The sequence below is a fragment of the Suricata suricatta genome, chromosome 4 (assembly GCF_006229205.1).
Source record: "Suricata suricatta isolate VVHF042 chromosome 4, meerkat_22Aug2017_6uvM2_HiC, whole genome shotgun sequence".
Lineage (NCBI taxonomy): Eukaryota > Metazoa > Chordata > Mammalia > Carnivora > Herpestidae > Suricata > Suricata suricatta.
The window spans coordinates 131,796,673-131,822,007 of NC_043703.1; the positions used below are offsets into that span (position 1 = coordinate 131,796,673).

Below are 25,335 nucleotides of genomic sequence, written 5' to 3' on the forward strand. Positions count from 1 at the left end.
AAAATAATGAAATAGCCTAAGTGGTGATCAGCAGATGAACTGATTAATGTGTACACACATATACATATATACAATGGAATAAAAAAGAAGATAATTCTGCCATTTGTAACAACATGGATGAACCTTGAGGGCATTATGCTTAGCGAAATTAGTCAGACACAGAAAGACAAATACTGTATGATCTCACAAGTAAAAAAAAAAAAAAACCCCAAAAAAACAAACCCCCTAATACAAACAAAGGTGCGGGGGATGGGTGACAATGTTCAAAAGGTACAAATATCCAGTTACAAGATAAATAAATCCTGGGGATGTAATATACAGCATGGTGGCTATAATTAATAATACTATATTGTAAATTTGAAAGATGCTATTAGTAGATCTTAAAAGTTCTCATCACAAGAAAAAAAAACTGAGAACTGATGGATATTAACTAAACATTTATGGTAATCATTTGGCATATACATTATGTTGTACACTTTAAACTGTGCAATGATATATGTCAATTACAGCTCAATAAAACCAGGGGGGAAAATGTATAATACAGTTTTGGTTTGTCTCCTATTTACTTATATTATACCATCCAAAATAAAAGGATAAATGTCCCTTTATCAGACACATTACCATAATACACTCAGATTTAGTTAAAAAGACTGTCACTTTTTATGTCTAATATAAGTGTCATATTAGGGAATATGCAAAATAGGTCAAGTTACTGAAATTTTTGGCAAGAATTTAAAAATGGATTTTTTTGGTAAATTGCTGGGCATATGAAATGGACTATGTTGTCCCTTGCCACGTGACTGATCTGGTTATGGGTAAAGTTGAGAATTTTGTTCTTTCCTTTACATTTAAGGGTTTCAGTTCTGTAAGAATGGCTAGGAAGGATTTGATGAGTGCAGTGAACACTCAGAGTTTCCATTTTTAAATAGATAGACAATGCTCTTCCTTGCATTTCTAATAGTGAACAAATCTGCCCAGGACAAAGAAAAAAGAGGTAAGTGAAAAGGAAGTTGATTAATATCACTATTCTTTTTTTTTTCTTTAAAGTTTATTTATTTTGAGAGAGAGAACATGCGTGTACATGTGTGAACAGGGGAGGGGCAGAGAGAGAGAATCCCAAGCAGACTCTCTGCTGTCAGTGCAAAGCCGGTTGCAGGGCTTGAACTCACAAACCCTGAGATCATGACATGAGCCAAAATCAAGAGTTGGACACTTAACCTACGGAAATCAACCAGGTGCCCCCACCTCCTGTTCATTTTCTTAAGAATCTGCAATCCATTAATATCTTTAATGTGAATTTTGAAGCTAAATTGGACAAAAGAAGCTAAAGAATGTCTGGCCAACGATTGGGATCAGGATCACTGGTAACACAATTTAAGGATTAACTTCTATCCAAAAATATATATAGTTTAAAATTACACAATCATAAGAAATCTATAGTGCTACAGTCAAATTCCACATTTCCATGAAAATAGTGCTTTCATCAGTACTACTCAACTTTTATTCCTACACTAACATCCAAAGGTAAGAGTAAAGCCATTTCCTTAACAAAATGTTTGACAAATAATTTTCAAACAGCTGCTACCAAATGCCATAGATTGTGTTAATCCTGGAAAAGTTCATTAAGGGAGACAGACATGTAGATTAGGACTTTCCTTCTCAGAAGAGAAACAAGGATTCCCTTATTCCAAAATTATTTGTGGTGATTTCCATGGTCTGATGCAGAGACTCGGAGAGACAAAGGGAAGTTGTTTCAGTGTGTTAAAGGTGAGGGAGATGAATGAGAGAAACCAGGGCATGCTGCTCTGCCAATCCCCAGGGGAAATGTCTCAAGAACCCCAAGTCGGTTCCCTGTCAACCCCACCTCTCTTCTTGTGGATTCTCAGACTCTGAGTGGTATAGCTAGTTTTCTTTCTGCTGCTACCACTTGTTACTGATAATAAATAATCTCTCTCTGCTCCCAGCCCCGATTTTAGAACAATATCTTTTAATTTTTCTCTTATAACCTTCTACTCTGAAGGAAGCATGGTCCTCTGGATATTTTTTCACCTTTATTTTTCTTAAGTAGTATTAAAAAAGGGGGGGGGTTGGAAAAAAGGCTATTTTCAATACTGCTCCTGTACTTTTTTCATATACCATAGAAAAAGGCAAAGTGACCTATGTGTTTGGGTGCAAATGGGGCTTAAAAATATGTTTTTAAAAAAATTTATTTATTTTTGAGAGTCAGAGACAGTGCGAGGAGGGGAGGGTCATAGAGAGGGAAACAGAATCTGAAGCAGCTGTCAGCACAGAGCCCGACGCAGGGCTCGAACCCACGAACCGTGAGATCATGACCTGAGCCGAAGTGGATGCTTAACTGACTGAGCCACCTAGGTGCCCCAATATATCTATATTTCTGAGGACAATTTCTGAGGTCAAGAAATGCCAAAACCCACTAGGAGGGCTGAAAAGAGGGGCTATCGTGAAAAAAAGAAGGGGACCAAACTGTGAGTTTATTCTTTATTCCCCCCCTCACTCATTTTATAACATGGCAACGCATATTACCCTGACAGAAAGCCCCAGCCCCAGCCCTTGCAAGGGAGATTGAACCCTCTAGTCTGTTGCTATGTTGGGAAAATCAGAAGAAAAAGGTAGGAAACATGCCACAAATGTAGTAATTGGGACTATCATTCTTTATTACTATAAAGAACTGCTAGTCATGAGCTTTTAAGATCTTTGGAAATAGGCTTTCAAGAGTTGATAAGCATAGTTTTGATCACCAATTGTTTAGAAAATAATGCCTCTCAATTTACAGGGTTTTGGTTTTATTATTCATTTATTATAATAAATCCACCATTCATAGAAAAGACAAACGTTTTGGTTGGATCTCAATCCAAAAAATAGAACTCTGAAGTAGTGAAGTCTGATTATGGGATACTTTACATGACATTACTATTGTTCTTTTCTTAGCCACTAAAAACAGTAACTTCAGGGGTGCCTGGTAGTTCAGCTAGTTAAGTGTCTGACTCAGTTTTGACTCAGGTCATGATCTTTTGGCTTTGTGAGACTGGGCCCAGCGCTGACAACATGGAAGCTACTTGGGAATATCTCTCTCCTCCTCCTCCTCCTCAATCTGTCCTTCCCCTGCTCACGCTGTCTCTTTCTCTCTCAAAACAAATGTAAAAAATAAAAAAAATAAAAACTTCAAGTCTTTAACAGAGTTGCCTTTACTGAGAGAAGGGTCATCCTGCACGACCCCACCATCTACCCACATAGGGTAGCTCAGCCTCTAAAGCTCCAGTCTCAGAATAAATGGAGGCTCTTGCTCTTTTTCAAGGATAATTCTTCCTCCTATACCCAATTCAGGAAATCTCTTTCTCTCTAAGATTTTTAGTTCCCTCCTCTTCACTGAGAATTCCCATATAACTTCAGGTTTCAGGCAACCTTCCAGTCTGCTGACTGACTCTAGTAACTCTCTACTTCCCATTCCATTTTCAATTTGGATTCTCCAAATTCTCCATTTTGAAACTGGCCATTCTATACTTAGCTGTTTTGAGACCTTAATTTAAATTCAACTGATCCTATAAATGACTAATGGTTGTTTCTTGGTTTTTATTCTTGACTTCTCTATAGCACCCATACTCCTTGAAACTTCTCCCGTCAGGGGCACTAAATAAAGAACTCTGTCTTGTTAACTTCTTCTCACCAGGGTCTTTTCTAGTATCTAACTGGGGGATAAAGACCGTTAGCCTCATAACTCTTCTTTCATGGTCAGCTCAACCAGTTTTAAGGATTCTTTTTTAATTACAAAAAAAAATCTGTATCTTAATCCTTAAATTTTAAACTACTTAGTATGTATTAAACTGATCATAGCAATTACAAAACACTACTCTTTTTTAAAAATCAAATTTCCCTTGGGGCGCCAGGGTGGCTCAGTTGGTTGAGCATCTGGCTTTGGGCTCAGGTCATGATCTCATGGTTCATGGGTGTGAGCCCTGCTTCAGGCTCTGTGCTGACAGCTCAGAGCCTGGAGCCTGCTTCGGATTCTGTGTCTCCCTCTTTCTCTGACCCCTTCCTGCTCGCACTCTCTCTCTCTCTCAAAATAAAACATTAAACAAAATTTTTTAAAATCAAATTTCCCTCAAGTTGGCAATTTCTCATCTCTGTTAACACTTTTACACAAAAGATTTATTCACAATATCCTAGATGCCTCACATTCATATCCATCTTTCTGCTTTTTCTTGCAGTTTCCCTAAGCTGAGATCAAGGTTCCAAATCTTTTGAAGTTTTGTACATTCACTATGGCTTAGCTTAAATACCATTTCTTCTGTGAAGGCTTCACAAAACACTAAAGATCAGGATGATTTCCCTCTCAATCCTTGTACTGTTAAAATTAGCATATATCTTTATCATCTCTAATTACTTTGTATTAACCTCCTGAAAGGAAAGGTTCAATAGAGTCAAATGTAGGTTATATATGCTCAATGAATAGCTGCGTAAAAAGTTTAACTTAAAAAAACAATCATGAAAAACCTTAAAGACAAAATGCATGTTAACTCTCTCCTGGTCTGAGTAAGAGCTGGCCTGCAATAGCAAGATGTTCAAAAGTGAGGACTTTAATGTGAGAATACTGTACCTTTAGGTCCCTTCCCCGGCGTGGGTTCTACAGTAGTTTTGCTCCATATAAGTATGACTCCACCTGAGTCACCGGTAAGAACATCTCCATTCCCCAAGAATGCTAAACACTGCACAAATTTTGGCTTTTCATATTTCTACAATGAGACAATAAGAACTTTTAGTTTACCCTTTGGCATGATGACCTTATGTTTACTGAACAATTAAAAAATTAAAAGTTTTATAATGAAGTTATAACACTCTGGTCCTTACCCCAAAAATTCCCTGCTTTCTTGTTAGTGAATTACCACTCCAGGTCCAGAAAAAAATGTGAGATTTACCACATGTTATTATGGTATTTGCATCTGTTGGATGGAATTCCACAGCCAAAACAACTTCATTTGTTGTCTGTGGATACAGAAATAAAACTTTATGTAAGTGTATATCCTTATCTCCATCAAGTACCAATTATAGCTCCCGACAATTGAAGACTAGGGAACATTCTGAGAAAATACCTTTTAAGATCAATTTTCCTGAACAACAGATTTTTAGAATAATGATTTAAATTTGATGTCCTCATACTACTGTATCATCTTTTATGCTATTTATATATAATAACTGCATTAGGAAGACCTATGAATTAGTTATAGATTATTTTAATTTCCTGCACATTCAGGGGAAAGTACAATAATACAAGCAAATCAAGAGCCATGTACATTCTTAGTAACAGACTGCCATTCTCATTTTAAAAAAAGTCTCATCTTTCTTTGTACTATTATTATACCATTCAAGAAAATATTACTGGGGCGGCTGGGTGGCTCAGTCGGTTAAGCAGCCGACTTCAGCTCAGGTCATGATCTCACAGTTCGTGGGTTCGAGTCCTGTGTCGGGCTCTGTGCTGACAGCTATCTCAGAGCCTGGAGCCTGTCTTCTGATTCTGTGTCACCTTCTCTCTCTGACCCTCCCCTACTCGCGCTGTCTCTGTCTCTCAGAAATAAATAAAAAAACAAAACAAAAAACAAACAAAAAAAGAAAATATTACTGATTTAGAGATTCATCATGAGGTTGAAGCCTTAAAAAGTAGATACAGAATGGTCACTACAGATTTCTATACAAATGAAAAACAAAAAAGTGAGAATTTTTATGCTCTTCCTAGAAAGGACAGGAGTTAAATGAACTGAAGTGAAAAAGGAACAAAACAGGCACGAGAATCAGAAAGGCATTACAAATGACAAATGCAGTGTTTTCACTGAAATTACTGAATTGAGGATATTAAAAAAATTTTTTTGAGACAGTGAGTGAGCGAGCAAGCACCGGGGAGGTACAGAGAGAGGAGGAAAGACAGAGGATCTGAGGCAGGCTCTGTGCTGACAGCAGAGAGCCCAATGTGGGCTTGGATCCACAAACCATGAGATCATGACCTGAGCTGAGGTTGGACATTTAGCACAATTTCTATACATTTAGTAAACTCATTTTTTATTTTTTTTATTTTTTAGAGAGAGAGAGAGAGAGAGAGAGAGAGAGAGAGTACACAAGCAGGGGTGGGGGGAAAGGGAAAGAGAAAGAGAGAGAGAATGAATCTTAAGCAGGGTCCATGCTCAGCATGAAGCCTAATGTGGAACTCCATCCCACAACCCTGGGATCATGACCTGGGCTGAAATCCAGGGTTGAATGTTCAACTGACTGAGCCATTCAGGCACCCCTGCCTTTTTAAAAATTAAATAGCCCTTACTTTCACTTGAACAAAATCAAAACTTGACAGCTGAATCTTATGCCAAATGGATTGAGGGTTATAAAGCTAACTACAATTATTTCCAGGATACAAACCCGTAACACTAGTGGTAAGATATTCAAGACACAATTTGAAGTAACTTATGAAATTAAATCACTTTGGGCATGAGTGTAGCATAACAGGGTATTTTACTTTCCATTTTTATTGTTTATTAAAGTACACAAATTCTAAGTGCACAGCTCGATGAATTTTCACAAATCAAACACATCTCTGCACAGAAGAAAAAGAACATTATTACTAACATCACATAAACACCTTAGATCCCTTTGGAAAAGGGGACACTACCCCTACCTCTCTACTCAAGCAGCTACAATCCTGATTTGTAGTAGCAGATTACTTTGCTTTATTTAAATGGAATCACACAGAATATACTCCTTGGTGTCTGGCCCCATTTAATCTACATTCCATTCATGAGATTCACTTCTTATTGGTGCATATACTATAATTGTTTCCTCCTCATTACTGTATGTCTTTACATGTAAAGGCCACATTATTGATTTACCCATCCTCCTATTAGCTGGCATTTGGGTAACCTTTTTTTTTTTTTTTTTTTTTGCTACCATTATTTTTGAATACTTGTCTTTTGGTCAATACATGTATATACTTCTGTTGGGTGTATATGGAGGAGTGGAACAGGATGGTAGAGGATATGCATATGTGTATGTTCAACTTTAGAAGGTAATGCCAAACAGTTTTCCAAAACAGCTATGCCAATTTCTATGTCCAACATACAAGAATGTATGAGAGTTTCAGTTACTTTACACCCTCATCAACTTTATTTTTGTCTACTATTATCCCTTCATATTTTCACATATACTTAGCTTGTCAACATCCATGAAAATCATGTTGAGATTTTAACTATGTTGAAAGTACAGATCAGGGGCACCTAGGTGTCTCAGTTGGTTAAGGGTCTGACTTTGGCTCAGGTCAAGATATCACGGTTCATGAGTTCCAGCCCTGTGTGTGCTGACAGCTCAGAGCCCAGAGCCTGCTTTGGATTCTGTGTCTCCCCTCTCTCTCTGCCCCACCCCTGCTGGGCTCTGTCTCTCTCTCAAAAAATGAATAAATGTTAAAAAAGAAATTAAAAAACTGAAAGTACAGATCAGAAATAAAATTATAAAAAGTACAGATCAATATGCAGAGAAGTAACATCTTTGTAATACTGTTTTCTATCCATGATTATTGTCTATTCCTCCATTTATTTAGGTCTTCTTTAGTTTCTGTCAGTAAGGTTTTAAAGTTGCCTTACTGAATTTTAAATTTTTGTAAATTAACTAAGTATGTACCAATCCTCAAATTTTTGTGACTTGAACAAAAAAAGGAGCTCACTGACAGTAGAAGAGAATAGGTCAACACATAGGGAAATATCAGTGATCTGGTCCCTGAATCAAGTCATTCCTGAGATAAAACTCCCCGCTGACCTTTATTAGAGGTTTTCTTTTTCTCCCTAAACATGAATAAATTCTCTTTATCTTTAGTTGTTTTTACAGTAATCTGCACTGAAAAGAGCTCTAATACAGACATCTGGGACACAGAGCTTAGGGAACTTCAGTGTGAGAAGCAAAGGGAAGAGTTTCCAGCTACGCAAGTAGGTGGAGTGTGGTGTTAATCACCGAGAGGTGAAACTGGTTGGGGTCTAAGGAGGATGACTGGTACAGATTGGACCATGTTGATTTTGACCTGCAGGATAGGACAAATAAAGACATTCAAATAAATGAGAGAGGTTTGGGCTAGAGTCAGCTGATCCAGGACACGGTAGATAGTAACTAATGCCATGAGAGAATATATGACACCAGTGGAGCACATGGGCTAGAACTCTGAAGGATACCAACATTTAAGATCCTATAAAGGGGAACACACAGTGGCCAGGAGGAGGAAAACCACAAGACATCATCTGATAGCCTTTACTACAAAGGATCAAAATGCACACATTTCACTTCAGTATAAAATCTTTATGTTTCAATGTTAAATTACTCTAAATGATGGCTGAAGGACAATCTATATCTTCATTTATGTTTTTCAAGGTTTGAGATTTCTGGACATGTTATTTTCTTTTTAAGTATAATCAAATCTACTCTATGTTTTAAAAGATTAACTCACATTATTAAAAAAAAAAAAATCTTTTTGACCAACAAGCTGAAAGCTTTAAGCTTATACCAAACAAAACTGCTGAGAGAGCAAGCGCTCAACTGAAGAGGAATGTGATGTTATTTAAGAGTACAGCAAATATGTCATAGGCTTTTTTTAGTCATCCTGTCACTCTGAATCCCTCTGAAAGCCTGTTTGAGGGAAGCCATTTCAACCCATATGAACACAGTTGCAACATTAACCTTATATTCTTCTCTTACTAGTTATAGCCAGATCCACACAAAGGGATCAGCCCTATTCTGTAGGAATTATAAATGCTATAGTATTTTATGTAATATCCCATACATGTAATTAAAACAAAAAAAACTTATCATTACATATGCTTTCAGGTTATGTCAGTTACATTCCTAAGGATAAATTTTTCCTTTAGATTTTTAAAGCTTTAAAGATTGAATGTAGTAACAAATTTTGTTAAAGAAGCAGCCAGGTAGAGTATTCAGAGTTAATTTTGAGATAAGATAATCCATCTACTTTGGCATTTCAGTAGCACAATATGTTTGAAATTTGGTTGAAGTTGTCTATTTTATCTTAAGAATACTTTGGGGTGCCTGGGTGGCTCAGTCAGTTAAGCATCAACTTTTTTTTTAAGCATCAACTCTTGATTTCGACTCAGATTCATGATCTTGATTGTGAGATCAAGCCCTGGGTTAGGCCCATGCTGTCAGGGCAGAGCCTGCTTTGGGTTCTCTCTCTCTCCCCCTCTCTCTGCCCCACCCCGGCTCTTTCTTCTCTTAAAATAAAAAAAATAAAATAAAATAAACAACAACAACAACAAAAGGAAACTGGGGTGCCTGGGTGGTTCAGGTCATGAGCTCACGGTTTTGAGATCAAGCCCCATGTCGGGCTCTGCACTGACAGCATGGAGCCTGCTTGGCATTCTCTCCCTCCCCCCCCCACCCCCCCCCAATTGAGTACTTGCTCTCAATAAACAAACAAACATTAAAGAAAAACGAATACTTTAAGAATTGATCTCAGAATCTATAGATAACTGTCACAGAAAGTATAAACAGGTGTTGTTAAAAATAAAGAGAATACTTTAAGAATGATATTCCTGGGGCGCCTGGGTGGCTCAGTCAGTTGGGCCTCCGACTTTGGCTCAGGTCAGATCTCACGTTTGTGGGTTCAAGCCCCGCATTAGGCTCTGTGCTGACGGCTAGCTCAGAGCCTGGAGCCTGCTTCCGGTTCTGTTTCCTTCTCTCTCTCTCTGCCCCTCCCTCTCTCATGCTCTGTCTCTCTTTGTATCAAAATAAATAAAACATTAAAAAAAAAAGTTAAAAAAAAAAAAAAAAAGAATGATATTCCTAATACTATAAAATGATGACAAATCAACAAATCTAATTAATGTGGCCAATTTGTAGGCTCTTGAAATTTAAGGATAGGAAATATACTTTCAAGGATCTGAAAAACAAATAATGTATTCTAAAAAATAATAATTAAAATCTATTTTGATTTACCTTTATTTCTGCTCCCTTTGATTTTTTCTGCCAATCCCAAACAGTAAGCATATGTTCATTGGAGTCATCAATAACACATAAATGAACACCTGAATCCTAAAGAAAATTCAATTAAAGGCATTTGAAACTTTTCAGATAAGGCTAACTTTCTAAGAAGAAATACCATATTATTAGAGCTGCCAACATTAAGATAATCCCAAATCCTTTAAACTCATAGTTTCTTGAAAATAAAATTATAGTACTTACTGACTGTACTTTCTTCAGAAATATAATGAAGACTCTTTTTAAAACTACTTTCTATTTTAAATTGTTTCCTAGGTTAATTTCTACTTACCAGCTAGTTACTTATATTATTCAAATAGCAATACACTAGCACAATATGATAAATAAAACATAAATAACTTCTTTTATAGCAGAATTGGCCAACTATCATGCCTGTAAATTTTCTAAGTAAAATAAGATTTACATGATTCAAGCTGAAGGAAAGCACATATTACTGCTGATTTCACTTGGACCATGCTATACATATATTCCTCTAACCGTTTCCTGCTACTACACTGGAATCCTAATTCAGAAAAGAACAAAAGTATAATTAAGTATAATAACCTGTATCCCATTTAAACCAGAGTACTTTAGTACTAAGGTTAAAATGCTGGTCACTGCTAAGCAAGAGCTAACAATTTAGAGTTATCACTTTCCATGAAAACACACACACACACACACACACACACACACACTTGAGTGTTAGCTTCTTTTCTGTTTTGTGCAGTTTGCTTACTTCCTTTATTGTTACTTACTGCTTTTGAAAAATCCAGGCATCCTACTCCACGCTCAAAGGTCCCAAGTCCAATAATTTGCAGCGTGGATAAACTAACTGAATCCCACACTCTGACATGGGGTTGCAGAGGCTGCAAAAACAAGGGGAAGATAGGAAGACTAACTGGTATTCAAGTAAATACTACTATCACACAAGGCCACATGCCATCTTTCAAAAACAGTAGGCCTGGATAAACATCTAACATAAAATAGCTACTCCATTTAGACATGATCCCAAAGAATCTTGAGCAGGTATTTTCTTTTCATACCATGAAAACAAGAAAATAACAACAGTGATAACAATAGTAGCAGCAAATGATTTAGTATTTACTAAGTCATACACTATTATAACTACATCACATGTATTAATTCATTTAATCCCATAAACTATGTGCTATATAATTACAATTTAACAGATGAGGAAACTTAGATAAAGATATGAATATCTTGATAGAGCTATTAAAAGGTGGAGTTAGGACTCTTAACCCAGGCAAATTTGCTCTGGATACTCTGTTTTTAACATTACCTGCATTTCTGGGAAAATAGTACTTTTTTTTCTAATAAGTGTCCAATAAATTGCTAACCAAACAGTACTTCAACAGAATTTGGAACCTGAAAGGGGCCTTAGAAGTCATCCGTCACCATCATTCCAACTCCTTTCTTTAAATAAACTGAAGCCAGAGAATGTCATGGGCACAGCTAATGTTAATCAGTAATCAATAATATTCTCTGTTGATCCTTACAAATAAGGGACTTATTATACAAACCAATTTAATAATACTGAATAGGAACTGACATTTATAAAGTGTTATCAGTTCTAGTCATATATAAAATCAAGAGGTCCATGAACATAATGAAAATGCAGTACCTTCTGGCAAAAGCCTTAGGTTGAGAGTTAAGAGAGGTCCCAAAATGTAATTGACTTTGTCACTAACTTGTTGAAATGCTACTGGATATGTCAGTTATGTCCTTTCCCTAGGACCCAGTTAGCTCAACTGGACTGCAATCAGGTGCACCCTGGGAGCCCAAGGCCCCCAGTCCTCTAATATAAGTTATGCTATGTTAAAAAAAAAAATATATATATATATAAAATAAGCTTATAAGTCCTCCCAATTTTATAAGTAAATAGTTTCCTTAAGAGAACACGTATTTTTAGAGAAAAATATTTAAGTAGTATGATTCTCTTTTGTTTTTGGAATCTTTTAATATTATACTATTTTCTTCACTGCTTATACTAGAAATCCCTTAGCTGTCAAATTTTAAAAGAGTGAAATAAATGAGCTGCAGCTAAAATGACTATCAATTCCATTCCAATGGCAATGTCACTGGTACAGCATGCAGAATACTACGCCACTCACCCTTCCATCTTTATCCACTCCAGCTATCTGTCCAGTTGCGATCCTAATTTTATCAGGATGAATAGCAAGGCTGAAAAGCAGTATTAACAACAGTTTTAAATATGGGAAACATTTTCAAACAGCCAAAAATATGCCTTAGGATCAACATATCTATCAATCTTCAAACATTTTTAATCATCAAAAAAATTCTCATTGTGACCTGTTTTCTTTTCATATATATATTTTTTATGTCTTTATTTCGAGAGAGAGACAGAGAGCAAGCAGGGGAGGGGCAGAGAGAGAAGGAGACACAGAATCAGAAGCAGGCTCCAGGCTCTGAGCTGTCAGCACAGAGCCTAGCATGGGGTTTGAACAAACTGACTGTGAGATCATGACCTGAGCTGAAGTCGGCTACTCAACTGACTGAGCCACCCCGGTGCCTCGTTTTATTTTCCTTAGCAAACCAAATAAATATCAATCATCTAGATTTTTTTCCCTAAGTTTTCAGTTTTACTTTTTCTTTCTTTGCTAAATGAAACAAATTAATGGAGCTCTAAATTTGAAGAAAGTATGTATTTACAGTTGTGGCAGGGCAAGTTAAAATGTCTTCATTCATTCCAGTTCCTCTCTAGTCCTGCACACAGGCACGCACACGCAGATGGCTTTACTGCGGTGAAGTGCAGTGCTGCACTGTGCAAATTCTGTGTAAATGGCAGCATTTCCCCTTTCTGTTACATCATCCGTATGCATCTTGTTAACAGCTCTTCTACCATTTCTACTTTTCTACAAAGGAACACAATGAACATCTTCACATATAGTAGTACCTCCAACCTTTCAGTTAGGTCTTAATGCTGAACTCTTAGAAGTCAAATTTGGGGCATGAAACTTTTAAGGACGAACGGAAAATTGTGTAGCATCTATGTCCACATTTCTTATGATAAACATAAGAGTGACTAGCAAAGTTCTTTCTTTTTAAAGATATCTTCCTGTCCATATTCAGATTCTTTCTACATCTTGCAACCAAAGGGTAAGCTTATCAAGCATGTACATTTTTTGTTCTTGGTATGTACTGCTCATTCATTACTTTCCAGAAGAGTAGTATCAGTTAAAATTTTTTATATTTATTTTTTATTTATTTTTATATTTTATTTTTTTAATGTCTTATTTATTTTTGAGAGACAGAGAGATACTGTGAGAGGGGAGGGTCAGAGAGAGAGGGAGACACAGAATCTGAAGACAGGCTCTAGGCTCTGAGCTGTCAGCACAGAGCCTGACATGGGGCTCAAACCCACGAACCGTGAGATCATGACCTGAGCTGAAGCTGGACGCTCAACCAACTAAGCCACCCACGCACCCCCAGTTAACATTGTCTTAAGAAAAGTTCCACTACAGCTTCCCCATATTAAAGTGCTTTTTACAATATATTCTATATAATGCTCATAATATCCTTAAGATCTGAGCTCTCCAGAAGAAATAATTTCTGAAAAACCCAAATTATAAAGAAATGCAAATATGACAAAAACACAAGTGTTAAATGATACCAACCATTTCACACAGTCTGTGTGACCCAGGTAGTGTCGCTGAGTTCTCTCCTCATAGTTAAACAGTACTACTACTGAGGCTATGAAATACACGATTTCTCCGGTAGGAAGAAGGTAAACATTAGCGCGGCAGTCCTTTCCTCGGTAACCATATCTTAAACAAGAGTCAAGGTTTTTAATAAGTATCATTTTTAAGGTGTAAACGAACTGGTTTTTCGTGAATCCCTAAGGGAATCAGGAAAGTATAAAGAAAACTGGAATGCATCAGAACTAGGAAACTCAAGTCCTGCCACTAAGTAGGCAGGGTGCAACCCTGAGTTTTTAATGTGTACAAAACTTAATTTCCTCATTCCCCAAATACATATTGAGCTCCTAACACGTGGCAGGCATAGAACTGAACATACAGTTCTGAACTAAACAAATGGATGCCTGTTGTCCCTGGAGCTTAGGCTCTGGCAACGATGACAAAAACAAACATCCAATATATCATTAGAAATTGTGGAAAGAAAACTAACAATACAGAAGGAACACCTAACTTAAACGGAGAGAAAGTGAAGAGAGGGATCAAAAGAACAATGGAGAAAATGACATTTATCCCTGACCTAAATAATGAATAAGACAGGGGCATTTGGGTGGCTCAGTTGGTTAAGTATCCAAGTCTTGATTTCGGTTCAGGTCATGATCTCATGGTTCATGCGTTTGAGCCCTGCATCAAACTCTGTGCTAATAGCCTGCTTGGGATTCTGTCTCCCTCTCTGCCTCTGCCCGACTTGCCATCTCTCTCTCAAAATAAATAAAAATAAACTAAGACAGTCAGGCACAGCTTGGTAGTTTATTAAAAAGTTGTATAGAGGGCACCTGGGTGGCTCAGTCAGTTAAGCATCCAACTTCAGCTCAGTTCATAATCTCATGGCTCAGGAGTCTGAGGCTGCAACAGGCTCTGTGCTGACAGCTCAGAGCCTGGAGCCTGCTTAAGATTCTGTGTCTCTTTCTCTCTCTGCCCCTCCCCAATTTGCACTCTGTCTCCCTCTCAAAAGTAAACATTAAAAAAAAAAAAAAGTTGTATAGAATTACAGGATTGGTGAGTTTTAGTTTTCCCAAGCTAATTTATGTGGAAAGGAGGGAATGATTCAAGGAGCAAGGGAAGAAGGTATAGAATGAAGGCAGAAAGTTGAGATCAAACCTCCATTCTGCTTTGCGGAATTTCTCAAAGGTTCTGAGGGGAAAATTTCTAAGTGAAATTAACAGAGTTCTTTTTATATAGTCATTTTTTTACCAAGTCTGGCTGACAAGTTAATTCTGGAATTAGAATCAACCTTGTTAATTTGAGCTCTTTATATAAAAAAATTTACATTATTTCACAGGTTACAAAATGCTTAACTGATGTTTTCTTATTTAATTCTTTTTTTTTATGGGTTTTAAATTTATTTTTGACAGACAGAGACAGTGTGAGCAGGGGAGGGTCAGAGAGAGAGGGAGACACAGAATCTGAAGACAGGCTCCAGGCTCTGAGCTAGCTGTCAGCACAGAGCCCGACGTGGGGCTCGAACCCACAAACCATGAGATCATGACCTGAACTGAAACCAAGAGTTGGACACTCAACCAACTAAGCCACCCAGGCGCCCCTCTTATTAAAACAATTTTGATGGAGGTTAGGTAAACTAATTTTTCTCAAACCGAAGACAAAACGAACACAACTGCTGTCACAGTAGAGAAGGATACACCCACTCCAGTTTCAGCTTCTCAGGAGGCAGTTCTGTTCTGATGTCGTCATAGTTTTCAACATCAGAAGGAATAAACATTGTAATTGGCCGACCTCGCATAAACATTTTAACATATTCTCCTTCTGTTGAAACACAAGAGAAAATTACATCAGTTTTGTGAATGATCATAGAAAAGTGAATTTTTAAGGTGATATAGTAGGAGCAAGACAAAAATAGCTAGTTCAGAGTTCTATTCTCATATGTAATTGTTTTTATATAAAGACCTTCTCTAAAACATTGTAGGAAAAAAATACTGGTCATTTTCTTAAGTGAGAATACCTATTTTCAAAATTAAACTGAACAAAGAGGTCAGAAAATTTGAGGTAGAAAAATGCAAAAAAAAAAAAAATTATGCTGGAAGTTTTTCTGACAGTTGAAAAGAGGAGATTATCAGGGCAGACAACAACTGTATCTACCACACTACCTGATCAACCTACTGGTGTTTAATGACATACGAAAAACATGGCCTGAGAATATACCATGAGGAGAGGAGTCAGGATGCAGCGAGAAAACAAGAGCTCTGCCCCACACAGGAAGTGCAGCTGGAAAGAAGACCAACCTCCCTCAACGCAGGACTGTGCCTACAATCAGGGCTGGGTCTCAACAGTTCAATTCAATTACAATATGCTAACATTTCATTTTAAAAGACAGTGCTAGGAAACAGTTTTCTAATTAGCAGTATAGGTTCTAAAACATCTTTTATTTACATAGACCAAAGAGTTCTTTATTAACAGCTGCAAGAATCTAAAACTAAAAATGTTAAAGCCAAGTCTAGAATCAAATCAACATTTATTGTGTATCTTTTACAAAAGGAAAGAAAACTTCACTAAACAGATGAGATTGTTTTAAAACAAAAAACAACACCCATCCTTGGCCCAGCATTCCAATGATCTACATATAGGTAAGTTTAATAAATGCTGATGGTGACTGTTAAATGGCTATAAGAGAACCTGAATGGGAAGGTGAAAGCAAAGGTGAATGGGAAGGTGAAAGTAAAGGATTCAGTATAAAAGCCTAGGAAATGTCTAGTACCTACCAACTTGCTTGGCTTGCTATGAAAAAAACAGCATCAGAAACAGACTGCAAATGGCGTCATCAACCTGAAGCTGATACAACTCTAGGATCTCTAATAAAGACCTAAGCTACTAAGGAGAAGAGTACATAATAATTCGATAGTTTATATAATGCAAACAATGGGATAAGGAAAGATAAATTATTTGATGAACGTCTGCAAGTGTTTCTTCAGAGTCAGATTAAACAATTGTGCTTGTTATGGGTGAGAAGTTCAAGTTATTTTTATTATTATTATTCACTTGTGCTTGGCCTCATGGTTTGATCTAAGAACAGGCTAAGACCTCCCACACCACAGTTTTCACACCACATGATGTAGGTCTTTATTACTTCTGAGTCTAAGAGTGGGCTCTGCTTCCTGATGATTTTTAGCACAGCTGGACTTTGATGAGAACGAAATGATTACCAGCTGCAACTATTTCTCTTCTGCAATCATCTTTATTTGGGTCTCCTTGTCTTTTTGTTGTATAAGTTTATTTTCTTATAGGTATCAATTTATTATTAAGTTTCCCCTCAAGGTTTTTTGTTTGTTTTGTTTATTTAGAGAATATATATTCTTAGAGGCAGATATCCTGTCCCTTGGGATTTCCCCCAGGATCTTTGATCAGGGGCATATATCCTAAAAGCTTTCTGAATGAAAAAACCAAACAATTAGTAGATGCTTCTATCACCACCTAGAAGAGATCACATATGCAGGGAAGGGAATGGGATAGGGAAAATAGTATCAAAGAAAATCACAGCTCTCCTTTGCTAAGAGAGAAAGCTACGAATACCACATTGATTCTTCTGTCAGTTATTATTTATCAATTATTCCTTTAGCAGCACAAACAACTAAGTAGTAAAAGCAAAGGAATTATCTAGTGCTTGTCAATTTTTCTAATATAAAAATGGCAATATATGTCAGGGTGAAAGTGCTTTCCCTTTCTGAAAACTGGCACTATACATGCTGGAGTCCAAGTATGTCATCTAGGAACCACGAACAATTCCTGAGACTGAGGGAGGCAATACATTATAGTGGAAAGAACATGATCTTTTTGGAAAAAGACTGAGCGAGAGATCTGTGTTCCAGCTTTACTGCTCCCTAGTTGCATGACTCTGACCTCTTTTTCTTAATACACAAAATGGTACTACTATTTACCACCTGTGATTATGATCAATTAAATGACTTCACACTGTAAAGGATAATATAAGGTCCTGAACAGATATTTATTTCCTTCCCTTCGAGAAGGATTTGTGACCATTCTGAATACTGCTTAAGAACTGCTTACATGATTTAACACACTGGAATATCTCTTCATAAGCTTTAAAATGACTGTCCACACAACAGTATGTATAGGTAAATGACCTAGAATTCTGATTCTATCATGTACACTTTATTTTTTTAATGCCTATTTTGATAGAGAGAGAGAGAGAGAATGAATCTCAAACAGGCTCCACACTCAGTGCACAGAGTCCAATGTGGGGCTCAATCTCACAACCTCATGATCATGACCTGAGCCAAAATCAAGAGTCAGATGCTTAACCAACTGAGCCACTCAGGTGCCCCTGCTACTAGAACATTTTAAATTATGTATGTGTTACACATATGTTTCTACTGGATAGTACTTTTCAGACAGTAGTAAGGTCCTCAGGTTGGTTCACATAAGTCCAACGACCTGACAATACAGCTTATTTATAATCCAAACAGTAGACGCTGGAGCTCTGGATCCCAACAGTAGGAAATCAGAGAGAGTATGAAAGAAGAGGAAAATGTTTCTGCTCTACTATCTTTGGGAAGAGTGAATGGCAGGCAGAAATGTGGAATACTTGATGTTAACACTTCCTTTCTTTGTCCTCACTGCTGGCACTTCCTCTTCCGTTTGCTTAGGTCTTGTTAATTTAATCTTCTACTCTAGCATCTCTCCTAGGCTATTCTATCCTGCAAAGTGCTCCAAATTGCAAAAATGATCTTCATATTCCTTAATCCAAACTTTTTGGAATAGTTATATAGGGTGTTCTGAAAAAGCAGTATTGCTGAAATGACTCATATAGATACAAACAACTGGTTATTAAAGTTACTTATACATTTAAGTAAACCCTACCACTGACACAGGGCTCGAACTCAAGACCCCAAGATCAAGAGTTGCATGTGCTACTGAATGAGCTAGCCAAATGCCCCAAAGTTGCTTATTTATTTAAAACATACTTACTAAAATTTAGTAATCTTTCATAGACTAATAGTAAAAGACAAAAGTGAAGAAGGAAGTTAGTATGGAGAATACTCTGCTCCATGATAGTTCCCCTAGTGCTTTTATCCCCCCACAGCTTGCTCCCATTTTGGACTTAAGAGTTAAAACAAAAAACAAAAAACAAAAAACAAAAAACAAAGGCTTTCAAAGGCAACAGCACAGCTTCCGTTTTGGACAATGACTGTACTTATTTGTGTAAGGGTACTGCCTACAGAAAGCCTTCTGAACATCTAGAATGCTTATAATTTATTTAACACATTTTTCTCCCCCAAGTTTCCATTTTAGAAATCCACTTTTATTTGTATTTTATTATTTTTTGAAAAGTTTACTTAGAGAGAGTGAGCATGAGCTGAGGAGGGGCAGAGAGCAAGGGAGGCAAGGGAGGAAGAAAATCCCAAGCAGGCTCTGTGCTATCAGTGCAGAGCCTAATGTGGAGCTCGAACTCATGAACTGTGAGATCATGACCTGAGTTGAAATCAAGAGTTGGATGCTCAACCAACTGAACTACCCAGGGACCCCTCACTTTTATTTGTATTTTACAATCTTTAGGCCCAAAGAGCCCCCCTACTAACCCTAATATGGAATTTGAATTTTATATTTAACAGTAATGTAGGAGAGTGTGATGCTATCTAATTCCAGCAAACAGAAAACTAGAGTATCTTTTCTTAGTCTGAGTTTTTTCTGTAGAACTAATAGTTCTATTCCTCAAAACTATAAAGCTCCAGAACAGGTGGGTAAACAAAAGGCTAGAAATATTGACTATAATTTTATAGTAGAAAGTAACAAAGAGCATTTTGGGTAAAGTCTTTTCTTAAAAATAATTTATTCTCTAAAGATTTGAAGTCCCAGTGAATTATTGTTATACTGTATAATTTAATATTTTAAAATTCCAATGAAAGAGTATGATCTGTAAGAGTCTTTGGACTTTGAAGATGGAATCTGACTTGTACAATAACGTCTAAATGTCACCCCTTTTCAAAGGTTTACTTGTAAAAATAGATAAAATGTAGATCTCTGAATAAAAAAAGGGGGGGGTGAGGATTTAGAAGGACATAATCTAATTTCACAGATTTAAAAATTCTTAGTTGGGGTACCTGCGAACCATTATGGATTACTGTATTGTGTATTATGTTTTACTTGTTAGGACAAGAACTCAGATCTGAAAAATGTGACCGAGCAGTAAAATGTTACCTTAATTTTCTTTGTTCGGACTTCTACTGGCTGGTAAATTTTAAGGAATTCTTAATGACATGGGGTAGTGAGGTGAGGTGAGGGTGCACGATGAAAATATAGAAGTCAACCTAGCATTTTAGGAGCTTACAACAGAGACATTAACGAAGTCTAATATAACTGCTAATCAACTCTTATACTAGTTAGAGTAAAGGGGCACCTGGGTGGCTCAGTGGGTTAAGCATCTGACTTCCGCTCAGGTCATGATCTTGTGCTTTGTGGGTTCGAGCCCTACGTCAGGCTCTGTGCTGCCAGCTCAGAGCCTGGAGCCTGCTTCGGATTCTGTGTCTCCCTTTCTCTCTGCTTCTCCCCATTCATGCTCTCTGTCTCTCTCAAGAATAAATAAAAAATTAAAAAAAAAAATTAGAGTAAAAAGCCCACTTGTAGTTACTTTCTCGAATCTAAACCTCCTTTAATCAGATTTATCTTTCATACTTTGTTTACAACTGTGATTGTCATTAAAATCACGCCAAGATAATCAGATATGGGTGTTTGCTTAAGCATTTTGGACCATTTTTACTATCTGAAAAAAGTTTTCTTTGGGGAAAGATGGGAAAGAAATATGGCCCAACATTATAAGACACATAAAACTTCTAAAAGACTTGTTGCTATATTGCTGAAAACCTTTTTCTTTTAATATTTGAGGGGAGGGAGGGAGAGAAAGAGTGTGTGCACGTCGGGGAGGGGCAGAGGATCTGAAGCAGGCTCTGTGCTGAAGGCAGAGAGACTGATGCCAGGCTCTAACTCACAAACTGTGAGTCAAACACTCAATGGACTGAGCCACTAAGTAACCCCAAAAACTTTTTTGAACTAGCAAAATTTAATTGTATTTTTAAAACTCCCTCAAATCTCTCATTTATATCCCCAGGATAAATTATTTTAAGCACTAAGTTAAAATTTTTTTCATTTTATTTGAATCTACCAAGTTAGAATTTTTTAAAAATAAGAAATTCAGAAAAAATAAGATAACCAAGAGAGAAACTTCAGATATCAAAATATTTATTCCTCTAACTCCTTTCCAATTAACTATAACAGGAAGAGAACCAGGAGGCCCCAAGGAAACAATAAAAACCTGTATATGAAATTCTAATTAAACAGAATTAAGGAGAGGCTCCAACTTTACATTTAATGTTCTATTTCTTAAAAACACAACCTGAGTTGGAGTGTCTGGGGAGCTCAGTTGGTTAAATGAAAGACTCTGACTTCAGCTCAAGTCATGATCTCATGGCTGTCAAGCTCTGCATTATCAGCAAGAAGCCTGTTTGGGATTCTCTAGCTGCCCTTCCCTTGCTAGTGTGCATGCTCTCTCCCTCTCTCAAAATAAATAAACACTAAAAAAACCCCTAAATAAATATATACATACACACCTGAATCAAAGCAAAATAAAGGTTTAAGAAATCTGAGTCCTTTGTATATGGGTGCTTGCTATAGTATTTGTATGTATTTTTATAAATATTGAAATATTTTACCATCTTTAAAAAGTTTTAAAAGCTTTATTAAATGAAATAGTCCACAGAATATTTCTGGTAAAGCTGTTCTGTGAGAACCAATTAGGAGTACAGTTCAGGAACATGGCATGCAATCTGCTAGGGTTCTTCTTGCGATCTCAGTATGTGTCACTGATGAATTGTGTCTCTTTCTTGCTAAGCCTAATCACAAGTTTCAGAATTCTTTTCAAAGTGCTTCAGGAAAACAGGTAATAAGTGAGAGAGTAAGAAACACATATGGAGCTTAACTGCCATTTCTGGACAGAATGGATTTCTAATTATGCTATCTCAGTTCAGTGACATGGTTGAAGAATGGAGGTTTTTCTGGTTAACTGCATTTTCTAGTTTAGACTTTTTATTATTTATTTATTCTAATGTTTATTTATCTTTGACGGACAGTGGAGGGAGGGGCAGGGAGGATAGAGAGGGAGACAGAATCCAAAGCTGGCTCTAGGCTTTGAGCTATCAGCATGGAGCCTGACGCGGGGCTTGAATTTACGAACCAACCATGAGATTATGACCTGAGCCAAAGTCAAACTTACCTCACTGAGCCACCTAGATGCCCCTAGCTTATCAGACTTTTTAAGAACCTTATGCCCATGGGTTGTGAAAATACAAAATGGATGAAAAGTCTTTACCCAGAATAAAATAAATATACATGAGACAATCATGGTCTGTTACAAAAAGTCTTATTCTCCATTTCCAAAAGGGGCAGGCTGGAACTTTTTTCTTAGCTAAAAATAAGGAATGGGGATGTTAAGTATATGTATTCTTAAAATTATTTTTTAAATGTTTATTTATTTTTGAGAGACAGAGCTTGAGCAGGGGACAGGCAGTGAGAGGGAGACACAGAATCCAAAGCAGGCTCCAGGTTCTGAGTTGTCACCACAGAGCCAGACATGGGGCTTGAACTCATGAACTGTGAGATCATGACCTGAGCCAAAGTTGGACTCTTAACCTACTGAGCCACCCAGATGCCCCAAGAACACATATTCTTAAAAGCTGGGTTGTTTATATTAAAAAAAATAACTGGACAGTCTTTAAACATTTTAATCTAGGAGACTGTTAAAAACCTCAAGAAAGAAGATCTCTGCTTCACAGGACTCAAGGAATCTTTAACAGAACAACGGTTCCCCTGTCTGGTTTCCTTTTAAAATATAGAGAATACCTGGACAAAGCTCAGACCCAGGGATCCAAGTAATGTTTATGTCACCTATTTAAAAGAAGCCAATATTTAAATTTCAGAAGTGAGTATATTTTTTGGAAATGCAATATTTGGTTTCTTGCCCTTTCTTCCTATTCACACTGGACAGACTTAGAGCTAGCACTCTTCTTTCTAAATTCTGGAATTGCAAAGTTTTGGATCTTAGTAACAACAAGGATAAATTCTATCTGTAGCTCAACTATGGGCTTTTCACTTACTGGGTTTGTTTCAAACCGCACACCCTCTCAGCAGGTGACAATACACTCCCTCTCTCTCAGCGGGTAATATAATATACAGTGTCAGCAGAACACTGCTATCCTATATGTTCTTATAGATAACTTTTAGCTGTTCTTTTAGATACAATGCTCAGTTTACATATGTGTGGTCAGGTTTTAGGGCAGAGCATTCCTGGAACCAACAAGTCATAAAACAACACATGGCATGAACAAAAGCACCTATACAGAAATTCTTTAAAAGGTAGATTAAAAGCAAGTTAGTTAAGGTGGGGGAAGGCTGTCCTCCATTTTCTATTTGCTGCAAGAAAGAGCTTTTAAAAATTAAAGAAGACTCTTGGCAACATCCAGTTTAAGCATTACTATATGGGAGAAAACTGAAGTCAGAGACATATGGAAAACTTTATTTTCAGATGAATAAGGTTTCATTTTTTTTCCCTATAATTTCCTTCAGCAAATTCCTAACTCACATTCATAATTTCAGTCATGTAGTATTTGGATTCTTTAACCTAAAAACAACTTTTTAAATGTCTATTTTTGAAAGAGAGAGAGACAAAGAGAGAAAGACAGACAGAGACAGACAAGAGTGTGAGCCGGGGAGAGAAGAAGAGAAAGGGAGAACAAGAAACAAAAGCAGGCTCAGGGCGCGAAGCTGTCAGCACAGAGCCCAACCGGGGCGCCTGGAATCCATGAACCTGTGAGAGTGAGATCATGACCTGAGCTGAAGTCAGGCACTCAACCGACTGAGCCACCCAGGCATCCTAATTCTTTAACCTTTTTTGTGGTATAGGTTATTTCACTCCCAACCAGGACTCATGTTTACTATTCTTGCACTTTTTCAGCTGTAACACTTTACTTCCCTAAGTGAGGTGCCTAATGAAGCTTTTGTTACTCATCTGCTCATTAGATCTCAATTTGTATTACCTCCTGACACAGTATTTTTTATTATGTAGAATGTAAGTACCACCGTGCAGAGACTGTACTGCTGTATCCCCAAGTGCCTAAGGGCAGGCACTCAATAAATATTTGTTAAATGAGGGAATACTTAAAATGTGTAGTTGATAAAGAATAAAGAAACATATCAGAACTAGAACAGCGGTTAAAATAACACGATTATTCCGTTTTTCCTTTTCCCAATTTTGTAAATGAGTTTTCAGATTATCTAAACAACTTTTTGCTACACCAAATTATTTAAGGGATTTAGACCGTACACATTTAAAAATGACTTTTAAAGTCTTTTTCATCTGCAGTAATTTTTAGATAACTAGCAAGTAATAGTTAATTCTCACTTCTCTAAGATATTACAATAACTATTCTTCCATCTAAACACACCTGTAGTCAGGACATCACTGCATTGATTTGGTAGTTAAGCAAGAATGAAATCTAAGCTTATAGCATTGAGGCAGCACCACGAAAGGAAGTAAGAGTGTGATCTGGTGACTGGTGAGTTCCCTTTTCCTCAATTAAGCAGGTATCTCTCCAGTATGGATCTGAGTCATTCCAGTTCTCAGCATGATCAGACTAATTAACTATGTGCTAATTCTAAACAGCGTAAGTTTAAGATGCTGCAAGATAAAATGATTTAAGATTATTCAAGCTTCAAAAAAACCCAGCAACATGCCATGATTTGAAGATATTCAGATTCTCCTCTAGAAAGGATGGCATGTGATTTTGTTTTTCATATTTAAAAAATGTAATATACTTGATAACTTTTATAAGAATGAGCTTATAGACAATACTAACTTTATGACAAAATTTGTCAGACTGTTATCTATGTTCCCCAATAATTTTATAAAAGATGTTTACAGGCCCCTAAGTTAGCTCAAAAGACTTCCTTGTCAATAACTTATCGAATGAATAGCACAGTATTAGAACCTATCTGCTACATCTAACAACCCTATAGGAAAAGTTACTCACAGTCTAACTTGATGTGCTGTGTCTATGGGAGCAGAATCCAATAGAACTAGGAAGAAAAGCAACTGACATTTCAGGGATTTGAGTGAATGAACTCAGTAAGAGCCTCTTTTGGGGGTATAAACTATCCTGCCTCCTACACACAGCCTCAGACTGTCCTGGACACATTCCACTCCATCTGCTACTGCTTTCAACTACAGTTCCCTTCCTTCGGCCGGAGTGCTGATCAGAATATGCAGTTTTATAATAGCTCTTCTTGTACTGGGCTGTGGCTGAATGATACAGGCCTTTCAAGTCAAGCTTTTCTCTGCTACCACTCACCTAATGTACCAAATGTAAATAGTCTTCTTCCCAAATCAAAGCAGATGGCCTGGAGCAAGTCACACTTGTCATTGTCAAAAAAGAGCTAAAGGAATTAATAAATCATATTTTTAAAAGATTGTCCAAAAATGATAATTTTGGATTAATAACCAAAGTATAAGAAAATGTGTTGTAAAATACGCCATGCAAAATGAATACAAACT

At 36.9% G+C, this 25,335-nt stretch overlaps 1 protein-coding gene across 4 annotated transcripts in view; it reads right to left on the reverse strand.

Moving 5' to 3' along the window:
* EML4 (EMAP like 4) overlaps positions 1 to 25,335 on the reverse strand; it is a 152,368-nt gene that overhangs the window by 34,304 nt on the left and 92,729 nt on the right. For 3 of the 4 annotated variants that reach the window (XM_029937878.1, XM_029937876.1, XM_029937879.1), the window contains 7 exons: positions 15,404 to 15,527; positions 13,686 to 13,835; positions 12,162 to 12,231; positions 10,785 to 10,895; positions 9,988 to 10,083; positions 4,867 to 5,001; positions 4,616 to 4,751 (listed from right to left, as the gene is read on the reverse strand). In XM_029937878.1, coding sequence (XP_029793738.1) covers positions 4,616 to 4,751; positions 4,867 to 5,001; positions 9,988 to 10,083; positions 10,785 to 10,895; positions 12,162 to 12,231; positions 13,686 to 13,835; positions 15,404 to 15,527 — 822 coding nt within the window. Of the gene's footprint in view, positions 1 to 4,615; positions 4,752 to 4,866; positions 5,002 to 9,987; positions 10,084 to 10,784; positions 10,896 to 12,161; positions 12,232 to 13,685; positions 13,836 to 15,403; positions 15,528 to 25,132; positions 25,218 to 25,335 lie in introns of all 4 variants that reach the window. The other variant, XM_029937880.1, reaches the window with a different exon arrangement.